General features: G+C 36.2%; 1 protein-coding gene across 11 annotated transcripts in view; it reads left to right on the top strand.

Annotated features, from left to right (window-relative positions):
* DISC1 (DISC1 scaffold protein) overlaps positions 1–16,191 on the top strand; it is a 320,664-nt gene that overhangs the window by 74,664 nt on the left and 229,809 nt on the right. For all 11 annotated transcript variants that reach the window (XR_014882141.1, XR_014882142.1, XM_085219744.1 and 8 more), the window contains exon 7: positions 13,914–13,968. Coding sequence is in view for 9 of the 11 variants with exons in the window: in XM_085219744.1 (XP_085075870.1) it covers positions 13,914–13,968 (55 nt within the window). In the remaining 2 variants the exon portion in view is untranslated. The remainder of the gene's footprint in view (positions 1–13,913; positions 13,969–16,191) is intronic.

The raw sequence follows: 16,191 nt of genomic DNA, 5'->3' as shown, positions 1-16,191 counted from the left end.
TGGATTTGGAAACTTAAAAATTTCTAAGAACAGATATTGATGTTCTAATATACTTCCTTAGGAATGAGGACCTTATGATTTGAAGATTTTGTAATTCATATTTTTATGTGAAAGAATCATCAACAGAAATCATTTGATGATAGATATTAACAATTGATGGATTCAGTTTAAATTACTTTTTGGTAACTAGTGATATTTATTTCCTAGCTTGGAAATGGAGTAATTGCAGCATATTTCTCAGTCTGAAAATGTGCATCAGGCACCATCCAAATAAATATTAGAGTTGTCTCTTGCTTCAATGAACTTCCAAAAGTAATAAAGACTGCTATGATGAATGTTAGGCTCAGACATTGGAATTGAGGTAATGGGGGAAGGGATAGAGCGTGAAGGCTTTTGGGACACCTACAATTAAATGCAAAGCGTTCTTTTTGATGGAAATGTAGCTACTTTTAGTAACATTTTTTTTTAATTTAAATCTTTATTTTTAAAAAAGCAATAGAAGTATTTCAGCACCTAAACACTATTGACAGTCAATGAAACATTGGTGATGGAACTTGGAAAGTGTTATTTCTTCTGTGTCATCAGGACAAAATAGAATTCCTATTTCTCCTAACTTTCTTTCCTTTCAGATAAGCAGTAGCTGAATTGCTTTCTCATCTGTTTCCCCTCTCTTTGCATTTATTGAATTTAGATTATTTGTATTAACATTCATGAGAAGCTGCTGCTCATGTGTGCTAATTTATACAGATTTTTTCTTAAAGTCAGCAGAATGTCTCATAGAAGACATCCCTGTGTTTTGGAGGTTTGTTTAAAATTTTAAATTAGGCTATGGGAATCTTGAATCTAGTTTGTTTTAATGGTTGCTTATACTTATGTTTCAAGGATTGAGGAATTAAAGGTTTCCAACAGTCTGAGAATATATATTTTGATTTGAGTTTTCTCTTAGCTTTGGGTTTGCTTACAAAAGAATATTCAGGTTTATTTTTTTTCCACTCACATTGCTGATGCAACATTTTTAGTTGCACTTACTCTTTAGGAAACTCTTTAATGATGTCTTAAATTTTAAATTAGTACTGGTTCAGGAGCAGCTTCCTCTGAGTTATTCATTCACCAGTGCCATGAATAACATATTCACTTGAAAGAAAGCAGGTGTTTGCCATTGGAAGTGAGTTCAGAACTTTAACAAAGATGTATGATTACTTTTCTTTTTTTCTTTTCATTTTTGAATCAGCCCTAGAATGATTCTTCTTTGTTTTCATTTTGTTTGTTGATCAAATTTTGTTATCGTGGGAGCCGATGATTCATAGAATCATAGGAGGGGTTTTCCGTAGTCATGGCCTGGGTTGAAAAGGACCAGAATGATCATCTAGTTTCAACACCCCTGCTGTGGGCAGGATCGCCAATCACTAGACCAGGCTGCCCAGAGCAACATCCAGCCTGGCTTCGAATGCCTCCAGGGATGGAATCTCCAGACTAGGAGTTGAACTCAACAGCTTGACTTTGTTATATGGCCTCTTCCCTTGCCTGTGTTTTTTGGATCTCTTAGTTTAAACCACTTGCTTCTTTAGGTACCTGAAATAATTCCAGGGCTGTTCTGTGTGACGATCATGTATGTTTCCAGGATGGGTTCTCAGCCACTTTTTGCTTCCAAAGTAAAGTATACATCCAGAAGTGATGAGGAAAGTAATATGCTCCTGCTTTGGTTTCAGCTAATAGTGTGATATGTGTGAAATATTACACTTAAAGTGATGGGTGTCTTTTTAAATCCATGCAATCCATCATACCTTGGATACAGTGATCTTATATTTGCATCCAGTTATACTCCTTTTTCTTTATGTAAGATGAAAACATTGCAAATGTATAATAAGTCAGCTAGCATGTGTACACTTCCAGTGGGCCTATGGAAGTCCTCCACATTGTCATAACGTTGTAGGGTAAATTCCTGCTGAAAGCAGGGCTACAATTTCAAAGTAAGATCACGTCCCTCAGGGCCCTATCTATCTTGGCTTTGAATATCTCCAAGGGTAAAGATCTTGCAGCCTCGCTTGGTGTTCTATCTTTGACTACTTCACTGTGTACTTTTTTCCTACTGTATCTAACCAGAATTTTCCTTGTTGCAACTTTCATTGACTTATCCTAGAATCAGTATGTCTTGTGAAAGACAATATGTTAGGTAAGAGGTTGAAAACTAAACAAAACCAGTTCTGCATATTAGTTCTAAATTTCAGAGTCTTGTGATATTAATTAGAAATGTTCATTTTATTTTATGATCTATTACTTAAGAAAAAATTTATTTTTTTCTGAAGTTTGGGCTATATATGTGAGATATAAATAGACTTGTAATTAAAAACAGTGTTTATGTAGAAAGTCTGGTAGAAATACTGGTAGGCTGCTGACTGATGGTAAGTTTCTGGGTACCGGGATGAAAGATATTGTGCATTCTAACTGTGTTGCGCTAGTCAGTAAAGTAGTGCTATAATGTGCTTTTGCATAATTATTTGTTGGGTTGTTTTCAGCACTAGGATAGCACAGGGCTGACGTGAAGCATCTCTTAAGATAATCTCCGCTATAATGAATCATGTTCAGTAGCTTGCATCTCACCGTAAAAATACAAATTATTTTGCTTTTCTTGGTCTAAATGTTATCAACTAGAAAGTTATTAAAGCAAATTTAAGGGAAAGTGAGAGAACATCTTAAATGAAGAATAATTACCCAGATAGAATGTAACATTAGCTTGACATTGTTTCAAGCTTATTTTTCTTGTCAAGCATTGTTATTTTCAGGAAGATTAATAATCCTTTGTTTAGCTTTGTTTATCTTTTTTATGTGGTAGATTTTTATTTTTTTTTTCAAAACTATAAGCCTTTGTCAGTAATTTTAACATGCTTAGAGTTTGAAGACTTGAGAAATGTTACATGCTCTACTCTGGGATCTTTTTGAGAGCTAGTAGAGGCCTAGGTTAAAGCAGGGGCAGTTAATTTTCAGTCAAGCTACCTTGTGATTTGACAGGGATTCTTATCCAGGTTGAGACCATAAAATGCTGTTATTTTGCTCATCAAGACAGGATTAATTACCCTTGATAAACTAAAGGGCGTAATTGTTATAAAATGAGGAAATTGCTCAGACTCCTTGCATTGGGTTCTGTACTAGAAACATGTTCAAAAAGTGATGGGAGCAGCTGGTGTTTTGTGTGCTCTTACATTATTGTGTGTTACTTGAAGACAATATACTGAAATCAGAGGAAAATAGTTCTGAGTGTTAAATGTGAAGGTCTTATTCCTGGAGATTGCAAAGATAAAAAAACAAACAACACAAGAAGTACAATCGCCGTATCCTTCACTGAAAAGGGGGGAGTTAGAAATATGTATTTCTGAAACTATGTAACTTGTATCTTATCATTATAAGATAAGACAATGAATGTTTTTTTACTTATTTGCTACAGTGCCCATTCTTTCATTTTTTTTTTCACAATGGAAACTTGCTGCTATCTGTGGGGAAGTTTGTTGCACTTCTGTTCATATTTAGGTTCATTTAGTATTTTTAAGTTTTGATTTTACGCTTATCTCCAGTTATATACAACTGCACAGCGTGTATCCTTGAAATAAATTACACAGGTCCATAAGGACTATTGTCTGGGCAATGAATGCTGGTTGAAAGAAAGAAATTCAATTAAATATCTCTCAAAAATTTGAATCCTCCACCTCTTTTTCCTCCCCTCCCGAATGGAGCAATTTTTAATTAGTAGGAATATTTTCCACAGTGTATGTGTGGGATCTTCTGAAGATATGAAAATTTTCTACTCTGTGTATTAGTTATTATAGGACTGTCTTGGCTGGTGGCACAAGGAACTGAACTAGAAGTTTTATGCAACAAGTTCACTCTGTTTTAGTGACGCCTGGAGCTTTTCTGACAAAGATTAATTCAAAGTGAAAGGCAAATGCTCAAGGGACTGAAAACCTTATTATGTGGAATGTACTCAGAGCATTCAGCAGCTTCAGTTTAGGCAAGAGCCTGGTGAAGCCAAGAAAGGTGTTCTTTCTAGTGAAGATAGTTTTCTATGGAAAAGAGGGGAGGAAAAAACTTGTATGTAGTTTCCCTTGTTAGGAAAAGTAGAAGCACCATTGAGAATGGTCTACTATCATTAAGAGAGTTGGCCTTATGCATGCTTTGTTATTCTGCAAAATATATGTCTACTTGAAATTTCTAGTCATGTTAGTACTTAGCAAGCTACATGAAAGTACTGAGGAAGTCTGAGTGTAGCCATGAGCATTCACATCAGCCTTTCCACAAAAATCATGACTTTACAGATTTGTATTTAGAAGAAGCAAAACAAATGGTAACCTATCATTCCAAAAAGGTATGTATTGTTTCCAAGAAAATGTGAATTCTGTCCGGAAAGTCCTTTTTAAATGTATGATATAAGGTTTTCTTTGGCTGTTTCTGAGAAAATGCATACATATTAAAAATATCTTCTGAGAACAGAGGCATAGTGCAAATACAAAGAGCAAATGGATGAAATTGATTTAGAACATCTAAAAGTTTCTACTATTTCAGGAGTGTGCTAATATTTCTTAGTGCTTGATGGGCCCATGTGTAGGATAGCAGAGAAGTTGTATTTGGAATGCCTGATACTCTGAGCCTTTATGTCTGGGAGTATTTTATTCTTTCTGAGATGATTTGAGCTTTTTTGTTGTCAGTACTTTTTCTTGATTTTATTAATCTAGTGGGTGATCTGTTATAAGTAGAAAGTGATGTTGGTAGATTGGTTGATAGAAACAAACTAATCTCAACTTTTTTTTTTTTATTCTTGAACATTTTGAGAGATTGCTATGCCATGTTGTGAATCAGACCATGAAGATAGTTTAGTAGACCTCTAGGCATAATGTATAGTTTTGAGCTGCTTTTTGGCCTCATTTGATGCTGGAGGACTTAGTTGATCCAGGGACTGGGTACACATGGAACTGTTTTAAGTTAGTTGCTGTTGCATTCTAGTTTTGATACTACTTGATTTAGTTGTCTGTCTTGAGCTGTCAGGTGGGCTGACAAAGCAGATAATTTCTGTAGTGACCACTACAGCTAGGGTTTAATCACTGAGTAATGGGAGTAGGAAGAGCAAGCCCTCAGACATCTCAGTAGTTGAATTAACTCAACTTTATGGATCTGCAGGAATGGAAAAACAGATTGCATATGAATTACATCACATGAAGAAGCTCTGCACAAAAGCTGTTCTTCCTGTTTTTTAACTTGTCCCATCCCATAAGCTTTGGACATGGGAGTCTTCAAGACCTCTGACAGCTTCAGTTCCCCCTGCAGGCTGCTTGTGTTGGCTTAATTTGTAACACTGTATCATTTTTCCATTGATGTGAAGACAATGCACAGGCCAATCTGAGTATTAGTTTACTAGTTTGACTTAAGGCCTTTCAAGTCAATCTGATTTTATTTTTTTCTAAAGTTCAACATGAGAATGTAAGTCTCTTCTCTCTGACAGGAGAGGTTTCTGACTGCACTACATGAGGTGAACCAAAATACAATTATGAGATCTTAATATGTAACAAAGCTTTTACTGCTACTGTTATAATAGCTAGATATGATAAAGACATGGTGTCCTGTTTTAATTGTAGAGTTGTTTTTTTTTTTTTTTCTGTAATGATCCGTTAATCCGTCATCTTCTGTAGCTAAGCTACAGACAGCTTCACAGAAACTATAGCAGTTTGCAACTGAGGTGCAGTGCCAGAGAAGATGCGTTCTGGTACTATGAGAGGACCTGGTCCTTGGAAATTCCTCAGGCTTTTTGCCCTCAGAGAGTCTGAGCCCTCAACAAAATACCTCTGCCATGGTATTTTAGGGTTTTTTTTGAGGAAACTCCAGATTTTGTGTCAAATATCAGACCTTAGCCTGAGTTGTGATATTACAATTGCATCATTTTTAACCATGTTCCACAGCTAGATTTGTGTTTTGAGGAAGAGGTTGTCACAACTTCCTCCAAGAATTTTTCTGCAAGCTTTTGTGAGAGGCAAAGTTGCATCGTGGGTGAGAGAAAAAGCCTCTCTCTTGCTCTGTAATCTAACTGGAAATTTGAAAACTCAAATTTCTATTTCTAGATAGGTAGGAGCTTCCATCACTTTGTCTGCCTAGGGTTGATTTAATTCTCTTGTTCTCTGCTTAAGTGCAGAACACTTGGGCATGTGACTTTTTCTTTTTCGTTTGTGGGAGCAACACTGGAAAAAACTTGATATTTTAGCATGCCAGATAATGTTTGTGGTTCAGCACATGAAATGAATTTGTTTCTATAAAGTTGCTAACAAAAGTCATCGGCAGAAGTTTCTCAAAGTTAGGAGTTGTGGCAGGGGACTTTTTTACTGAGTTGCCTGTGTGTTGATGGCAGTTCTGAACTCAGTCCCCTGTTCCCTGACTCCGCAGTTCAGTGACTTGGATCCCAGGGGTGGGAGCCCCTGTTGTAGAGAGGAGAAGGACTTCTGCAAAGTCTGCTTGTGCACAGCAGACATCGACCATCCTTGGAAAGAGCAGGAGGAGCTGGAAACACAGTAGGAAAAGGAAAAAGTCAGTCTTCCAGCACTCAGAATAAAGCAGTGCTAGAAAACTGAAATTACAGTCATGGAGGCAGATCTTTAACCTTCCAAAGCAGCAGAAAGATGAGTACCATTCGCTTGAGTACCCATGTGTGCAGTGTAATGAGGAATCTGTTTTCCCCTGCTGAGCATCTGGTTTCCCCTGCTTGCCTTAACATCATCCACTGGGATGCAGCAGCCCATAAAGCCCAGGCCACATGTGTGCTGATTCCTCTGGGTACACGTGCATTTTAAAGACATTTATTTCTCTTTAGGGAAAAATGACCAGCTGTCTTTGTCAGTATAGGATACTGAATTCATTCGTATGTAATAAATAGTTAACAACAGTCCATGGATAGACCATTTTAGCCAGTGAAATCTAGAGGATGGTTATTCTTAAGGGAATATTTGCATCTGCCCTGGTCATGCTCTAGTTTGTGCTGTTCTCTGACACGCTGCGGAATGATGCAGTAGAAAAACCAGGATTTATTAACTCAACAGAAAATTTAAGGAGAACGTTGATGAGAGGCTGCTGCAGAGAACCATTTGATGATGCCTTTGTTTTCCATCTGATGCTCCTGTTTCAAGTAGCAGTTGGAACAACAACTGCCACAACCACGCTGTGGCAGCAGCTGACTGTAATGGGAAATACAGCAGTGTGCAAATGGCTGGTTGGAACAGACGGACAGCTTAGCGCTCAGAACGGTGTTTTATAAGAAGGCTTCTCAATTCATGACAATAAAAAATCAGTTTGGTATCTCAGAGATGCCAGCAACATCTAGCTGTTCTTATAGTATACTTTGCATGAATATAACTAAGATGTAGGTTTTTTTAGAGTAGATGAAGCCAAGTGCAGTCATCCTATGCTTCAGCAGGAAAGCTTACTGGTGAGCTGAGGTTGTACAAGCATAACAGGAAAGGGTACTTCCAGTACTGCCTCTTGACAAATGCCAAGTTGAGAAGCACATGTATTGAAGTCATCACATAAGACAACACCAAAAAAGTACTGCTCTGCAGAACGATATCTGGAAGGGCAATTGGAGCAAAATCAGCTCCCTGATGTTTCAGAGATAGGTAGATAATTCTGGATTCTCATTCACATGCCTCGGAGAACTCACCTTGGAGAATATTGAAATGTGTAGAAGGTCCAATGCTCCTGTACCTTGAAGCATATCTCTTGATAATTTTTGTCTCAAATCAGAATAATTTTGAGATTGGAAGCTTTTCAAGGTGATACTTGACATTTTACTTCTTTTTCAGGTAGCTAATCTTTTTAACTGCCACAAATTTCACTTTCACTATGAATTAAACACAATTTTCTCCCCTTCTGCTTAGTGTCAAAGTCTGCCCCTCAGGAGCACTGACAGATTTAGACAGAGAAATTGGATTCTTACCTATTCAGTTTGACAGAAATTCAGCTTTTATTTTTGTCAGTGTTTAACTAGTTCTGTTGTCTTATAAATATTTTCCATGGTCTGCATATCTAAAGAAAAATGAGTTACTTTGAAAAACTCCACTTTTTATGTATCAAGTATGATTTTGCTCCCCAACCTGGAGATGTGCTACTGTGAAAACCCTATTGTTTAAGTCCCATGGATCAGTGCAAGAAGTTGAAAAGGAACTTATGTGCTTGACTGAAATGTTGCTCTCTTCCTATGGTAATATCCAGATATATAAGCCAAATCATTATGAACAGATCACACGGAATGAAGATAAAATTGACATCCATTGTCTTACATGATTATGCACCAAGTTTTATGTGGAATAGACAAATATATGAAGTATATATTTCACCTTAGCATACTTAAAGTGACCTAGTTCTTCAAGTTCTTAATTTGGCAGAAGTATAGGACTGACAATGTCCCTTTAGGTCTTGTCCCATCTTCACATGGTTTCTGTAATTGTGAATTTGTTGAATTTACCCCCCAAAATTTAGATTTTACTCAAGAAAACTTAGATATGTATGTTTTCTTAGTTTTTCTTATTCTTCAGTCCTAGTGGTAGATATCTAATTTAAAGCTGCCTCATGCTAAGTACAGTTTTGCTCAAAAGCTTTTTTTTTTTTTTTTTAAATTTTGACTTCTCTTCGAAGTCTCCTGAAATATGTTCATTAAGGGAATTGTAGAAGTACAAGAAAGTTATTTATTGTTTGAATTGATTTTTATACAGAGGATTTCTTCCTTGAAGGCCTGCTGACATCCCCAGACTTAAAATTTCTAGTGGATTTTTTGCTTTGATGTAGGCTGATGTTTACACCAAACGTTCCATGAGTAATGCTTCAGATTTTGTAAAGGACTGGACAAAGGCTTTTTTGAAGGTTAGCTTCTGTTTACTGCTAAAAGCAAGATTACAAGTGTAAGGCTTGGAATGTGTATTTTTATCTTCTAAGAAACTACAACTTTTTGTTACTTCAGAATCTGAGGAGGAGTCCTCTTAGGAACTTTACATCAGAAAAGTCATTCTGTCTGCAGGTTTTATTGGGTTATTGATTGATTATCAGGCAGTCAAAGGCCAAATTCAAACATGCTGCAAGTTGTTTAATAATCAATAAATGTAAGAGGAAGGAAATGCATATTCATATAAGTGAAGTTCAGCCCATTGTGCTTTCTCATATACATATAACTTGAATGTGAGTAATTTTATATTATTCTGATTGTACTTAGATTTATAGAAATGAAAGCGTGCTTTTTGCTGAAGGACTATAATGTGATATGGGGATAGTGAGTGAAATATCAGGACCTAGAAAAATCTTTCAGGTAACAGCAATGTAAGGAAGAACACTTGCTTTAAAGAGTATCCTTTGTCTTTCAGTTCCTGCAGGCTTAGCTCAAAAATGGTCCCTCTCTTTCTGTATAAAAATAAAAATCTCCAGTATAGAATTTACTTATTAATACTTGTACCCCATTTGTAATAAGTTCTTTTGTGCATTTATGCACACTACATTCTGACTACATTTTTTTGATCAATATGTATATATTGATATTTGTCATTAACACTGGAACCGTATCTGTTTAAGCTGTATATTTATGTATTTTGAACATAGAGATCAGCGTGGCTTTGCCCATTTTCATTCTTTGAATTCTTTCTTAGGAAGCCAAATATAACATAAATACACAATAAACTCATGTTTGAAGGGAAGTATACTAGCAAAGTGGAAGGAAAGAAATTCAGAAACATACCTTCCTTTAGTAGAAAGCTATTCTTCTCAGTATTGTACTACTCAGCCTTCCTCTGAACAAAGCTACTTCCACACCATCTGCAGTTCCTTCATAAAAATCACAGGTTCTTAGAATGCTCTTTTAAAAGATTTTAAACTGTTACATAATGAAATTTAACATCCTTTGTGGTCATATCGGAAATCTCTGATTGAATGACCAGACATCTTTATTTCCAGTCTTCCTTCTCTGTCAGTGTGGGCTGAGTGGTTTTTGCTATTTTTTTTTTTAATCTACCTGCCATTCCTGATTATGAACATCATCTCAGCAGTTTCCAGCTGTGTTATTACAAATCAATACACCCAATGCCTGTATTCCTTTATAGTCACTGAAATGAGATCCTCACAAGACATTAGTTTGTTTGAACTGTTTGGACCTTACAATTTTTCCATCAACTACAGTTGTGTGCTATGCCAGCCTCAGATCCTGAATATACAACATTCCTGCATCCTTGTGCAATTCTTCATCCTAAGTCTATGTTTTGCTAATATATTACTTCCTTCGTCGTCCAAAAAGTGCAATTCCTTAGCTCCTGATTTCCTCGTCTGATGTGTATACAGTGAGATCCCTTGATGTAACAAGTCTACGCTGTTTTTCTTATCTCTTTATTAGGGATTCTAATATGTGTGAATCCATTGCAAACAATTTAAATAGCTTATACGGCTATTGTATATGACACATAGGGAGAATAGCAGATGATATATAGATTGCCATCAGTTCTATGACTGTTTAAAACCTTTCTTCTCTTGCATTTAATCAGTTAAATTTGTATTAATTGAATTCCTGTCTTATTCTACTCCTTCCATCAGTCAGGTCAAGAACTTTGCATTCTCTGTGATGGAGTTAGCTTATATTGGATTTGAGAAGTAACTTCTAAATGGCTCTTATAATAGATTGCAAAGGCTGTGAGAACAAGCAGTCAAATTCTTGATTATCTGTTCTACCAGAGAAGAATAGCAATGAATCAAAACTATGGCCGTTTTCTCAGGCGAGAATTAAGTGTTATTCCAAGGAGCTTTTTAATGCTGTTTTCCCCAGTAGTCATAAGTAAAGCAACTTCTAAGCAGACAGCCTACCCCTTTTAAACTGAAATATGATGCTCCAGGGTGCTGGTAAAAGAAAATACTGTTTCTGGTTCAAGTCACGTGTAACAGATGATGGCTGTTAAAACCCTTTGTTGGTGGAATGAATCGGTATTGACCGTTTGGTTTCTGCTGTGGGTCAGCTGGAGCATTAGCTTGTCGGTTAATTGGAAACTTGTGAGGGGCTTCTCCATGATGGTGTTTGGTGGTAGAAGAGGAGAGCCTGGGAATAAGATTAATGATAAACTATTTTTCCTGGTAAAAGAAAACATTGTTTTCTGTAAAAACTCTGGCTAGTTCATGCCCAGTTCTGATTATTGCTTGTGAATAGTATGATGAGTTGATCTCTAAAGGGATAAGGAGTTCCTACAGTAGCACACTGATGGCTAACAAATAAATTTGAAGCAGGATACTACTATGAAATTCATACAGTAAGTAATAAAAAAGATGGATGTGAGGGTATGCATGAGTGCTGTAACTGTAATAAAAAAAACTTTAGGTTTTGTGATCAATGTGTATCAGTATCTTGAGTCAAAACTGCTTTATTGATGCTGTTGTTTTTTACTGATGTTGCTCAGATTCATGTAAAACTTTCTCAAAATTCTACTCTCATTGAAATAGCAGTTTGTAATTTGTATTTATTTTTCAGTGACTTAATAGATGATCATAAAAAGAAATCGGAGGAAAAAGGTGTCTTTTCCCATTCAAGTGCTAGACCTGAGTCCATGTGGGTGTGCAAATTCTCAGTAAAGGTTCTACAACTATGCCATAGTTTGTAATGCTGTTTGAGACATTTATTTTAAAAAGAAATAAAAAATTGATCTTGTTTCCTCTTAGCTATGTGAGTTCTACAGAGGACTGAGACATCATATAAACCTGGGGGGGGGGGGGCGGGGGCGGGGAAGGTGTCTTTGTGAGGAAAGTAAACAGCTGAGAGGAAATACATACTGAAGAGGTTTGTTAAATAGAGGTGCCGTTTTATGTTGTAGTTCTTCTGGCTATAACTGCACTTTACGTTTTTATTATGTCTTGGATCTTTGGAGCTGAATTTTATAAGTCAGGTTGAGAACAACTGGGTCAGTCACCCATTACTCATTCAATTACACACTGCAGCCCTACTGCTCCCAGCTGACATCTGTACACAAGACATGGTTCCTTTTTACATAACCTGTCCAGCTCCAATACTACTTGTATAGATGCTAAGTCCCTGGGAACTCCACAGTCTAAGAAGAGAAATTGTGAAAGAGTTTATTCCCCCTGGAGTGCCCAGGGGCAGGCAGGAAGCTGCTAATGGCATAATTTTGCATGTAATATTTTATATTTTTGCCCATATATTGCCGTAGAAGAGGTTGCTTAGGGAGAAATTTGAGAATGCTATTTGGGAAATGTTGTTAAATCACTTCTGTGGCGGTAGCCAGTATATTTCTGTTTGCTACTTTACACAGGCAATAGCTCACATTGTCGTAAGCTGTTTCTGAGTGGTCTGCTTCATGTGGAGCTGGAGGGATCCTGGTGTGCTGTGGTGTTAATGAGGTGCTTGACCTTGCTGTTCTGCGGGCTGACAAGGTGTGCGTTTTGCAAAGGAGGGTGTTAGGGAAAGCAATACAAATAGCTTCATCATTAACTCAATTAGATGATAACTGCGCAGCTGGATTCTGCCTCTGAGTCCATCTCGCTTTCCATGCGAAGCAGGGCAGGGTGTTTCAGCCAGGCTCTCGGTGGATGCTCAGTAGCTGAATGCAAGTTCAACTTTGTATATGCTGGAGTTTGGGCTGACATGAGTGCTAGCTTTTGAAGCTGAGCCCAGTAATCGCTGTGCTTAGGAAATAAGAACCAACGAGTTATTGAAAGAAAAACTGAAACACATGCAAATAGGTAGCAGGGCTCACCTGTGTCTCAAAGTGAGCACTCAGTGTTAATGCTTGTTCTGATTAACAGTGCCTTTGTGTTTCTCTCATCTGTTAAACGAATACAAAGGTGCCTTATCTTGCAAGGGTATTGCTGGAATAAATCCAATCTTTTTTTTTCTGAAATGTTTGGGTACTTCAGTGATGAACATTAAAGAAAAGCTCAAATATGTGAAAGTTTCTTTATTCAGGAAGAATATCACTCTTAGGTTGTAAAGGACAATTTTCATAATGCATTTAAAAGGAAGAATTGAAATATTGCTGAAGGGGAGCAGTGTATGCTGAATTGAGTTGTCTTATGGAAAAGAAAATAGTGTCTGACAATAACTGAATGCTGTATTAAAATGTACACCTGCAAAATAGGAGAGAGGGAATTATTGCAGTAGCAGAAAGTGTCTATAGTCACTCCTGATGTTTTATTGGCCTAGTATTTGAACTTTGTTAAAAATGTAACTAGTGCCTTTGGTGCTTGTAAATAAATTCCCAAAGTTATGTCCAACAGAACCCTAGTGTTAAGCTTTGTTGGAATATGGAAGAAAACCTTGAGTTTGTCTTCACTGTGTGGATTATGTCTCAAAATCTGAATTTCAAATCAATTTGATACAAATACTTTGCAGATTTTTATTAAACAATGGAAGATGAGTAGTGATATTTCATATAAAATCAGCATGAGAACAAATGACTGCATTTGAATTTCCACTGGCAAACTGACTTCTAAGAGAATAGTTGACTGCAAACTGTATTAAAATTGCTTTTCTTATTATGTGTTTTCTTGGTAGCTTAGCAAGGCACCAGTTCTAGACCCTGCTTTGACCTCACATAGAAAGTTACACAAGTGGTCATAATTGTGTTTTAGATGGTGAAATGTGTTTATTGTACAACTCTTTAACGGAGACCTGTAAGATACTCTATAAATTGTTTTGCAAATTAAGGGAGTTAATGGATAGAAGTTGGGTAGAGAAAATGTCAGTTAACCACTAAAAATGTTGAAACCGAATTTACAGATTTTGTTTTTGACTCCTTGTACTGTTGTGAATCACCATAAAGCCTATGTATTTCATTCCATATAAAAATGTGTCTTGTGTAGCAGACCATGATGAGCAGAGAAGGTCAATTTTATTTTATTTTAATCCTTTCTAGCCTTCAGGAAAAAGAGCAGTCTCTCAGCATGTCCATTAAAGAAACTACTGCCAAAGTAAGTACCCATCAACTATCGGTTTTTCTTCAGAATATTTAGAGAATCACCTAATACATTCATTATAATTGTCTATATTTTGTAAAGTTTGTTTTGTTGTGTTTCCTCTGAACAGATTTTACTTTTAAATATTTTTAAACATACACCCTAAAAGAAGATAATTACATTTTGACAGGCCACAGAGATTATGCTTAAGGAAGCAGATGGAATCATCTATTGTTTCTTGCCTTATGTTTACCAGTGATCAGTCTTGTTGCTGGCCTCAATTTAGGAACAGACTCCTTAGTACTTCAGGAAAACAAAGTGAACTCCATTCACAGATGAATGTTTTCACGCTTTTGCCTCTTACTTCCTAGCTGTCAGATTTGGCTGGTGTGAAGAAAGAATGGAAACAAAGTTCCTCTTTCCCCTCTATTTCACTAATAATAAACTATCAATCTTTTTAAAACTGCAAATAAATGTTATGTTATTTGTCATATGTTGGTTTCTAATTGGAGGTGTTACAACTTTCCTTTTAGTTTTTGTTTTTTTCTCGTGGTCTTCTTTCCATGAAATACGCTACTGTATTTTCCTTGTTATTGCAGAAGTGGCTCATTGCACACCACAGTTTTCTTGCTCTGAGTGCTCTAGGAAGGTTTATTTATTTCTAATTCTTATTGAAATACATGGAGCAGAAAGGGGAAAACATTTGTTATTCAATCATTAATTTTTCTGAAATACATTTTTTTCTCTCATGTTAGTTCTCTAATCTCTCAAAAATTAATGAAATATTTATCCTTTGTACTCTATTCTTCATAATCATTTTCCCAACACTTTTAGCATGCACTGTTAAAAAGACGACTGACTGCAACTGGATACTTCTTCCCCTTCTCCTGCTTTGATTTTTTTTTTTTTTTCTCCTCTATTCCATGCATTTGACTATCTCTTGGGAAATATTAATATAGATCATTATAATACGGCACCCCTCTCTGTATTCTTTTTAATGACTCCAAATAAAGTGTCAAGAAAAAGATTATAATTTACCTATGGGCCATCCACTGAAATGAATGAGAGATTTGGTAGCTCAAATTGGTGTGTCATGCACTTTGTCTTTTCTCCTAAAAATGTGTGCCTGTACATTTTGAATGATTTCTTAACTATAGAACCTGAAGTTTTGAATAAGAACTGAAACATTGGGTAGCAGATGAAAAGTGCACATGGCAGAATTCCACAACCTATTTTGTTCCTTTAAATATTCAGTAGATAAAATATTACTTTAATTTCATTCCATTCTTGTGTGATGGCTTCTATTTATTAAAAACAGTAAATAGAAAGCAGGTAATCAGACTCCTCCAAATCACTTATTAATTTCAATTGTTCAAATCTCATCATATTTTCTTCTCAACCTTAACATAACTGCTCTTTTTAAGTCTTTCTATTTTATGGGAAAAATATTACTTTGTGAAAGGCTTCTTCCTTCCCTCTGTACCACAAGTGTTTATGTGTTTTTTTCTGCCTCATCTGTGCTGTTTTCAGCTGGGGTCGCAGAAGCTAAGATCAGACTGTCAGAGAAGGCAGACTCCTTTATCTATATCTCCTTTATCTATATTCTTCCTGCAGACATTAATATCAGCTTTTACAAATGTGAAGGTTGTGCTGTGTGAAGGTATCCAGATGGACTCCTCTATCTTTCCAGGTGGCATAAAGGCAATTTCCATGTCTTTTCTAAAGCACTGTTATAAAGAAATGTGAAAGCTATTCAAAATTCTTTTTTCTCTTTGAGATGGTTAGAGGAGGAGTTAATTTCAGTGTTTTGGTCTGTATCCTTGTTCCTGTTTCTGCCACTTGAGATTAACATCATACACTGTCAAGACGGAAAGAATAACAATGGATAAATTTTGCTTCTTTTAAGATTGATTCCATGTAGCTTTGCTAAACAGCATTCCACATTTTTGATTACAACTATCTTCTGGAGTGCTGTTTATGTACCTAAACAAAGATTTGTAGGATTTATTCCAAAAAAAGATACTTTTTTTTTTTTTTTTTAAACTCGGAAACTAAAAACAACCAACCAAACAACAAGTAAGGATTTTTAAGAGAGATACTTTGATATTAGGCTGTAAAGAAACCCCCATTTGGTTTTAGGGAAGTTTTTTTTGTAACTGGAGCTCCTTGGTTCAATTGCTGGGTCCTCAAATATGAGTACTGGCTATCTGGATAGGAGCACAATGATAGCATATTCAC

The sequence above is a fragment of the Meleagris gallopavo genome, chromosome 2 (genome assembly GCF_905368555.1).
Source record: "Meleagris gallopavo chromosome 2, MGAL_WU_HG_1.1, whole genome shotgun sequence".
Classification (NCBI taxonomy): domain Eukaryota; kingdom Metazoa; phylum Chordata; class Aves; order Galliformes; family Phasianidae; genus Meleagris; species Meleagris gallopavo.
Note: the sequence above shows the minus strand (reverse complement) of the source record. Positions and strands in the feature narration are given on the sequence as shown.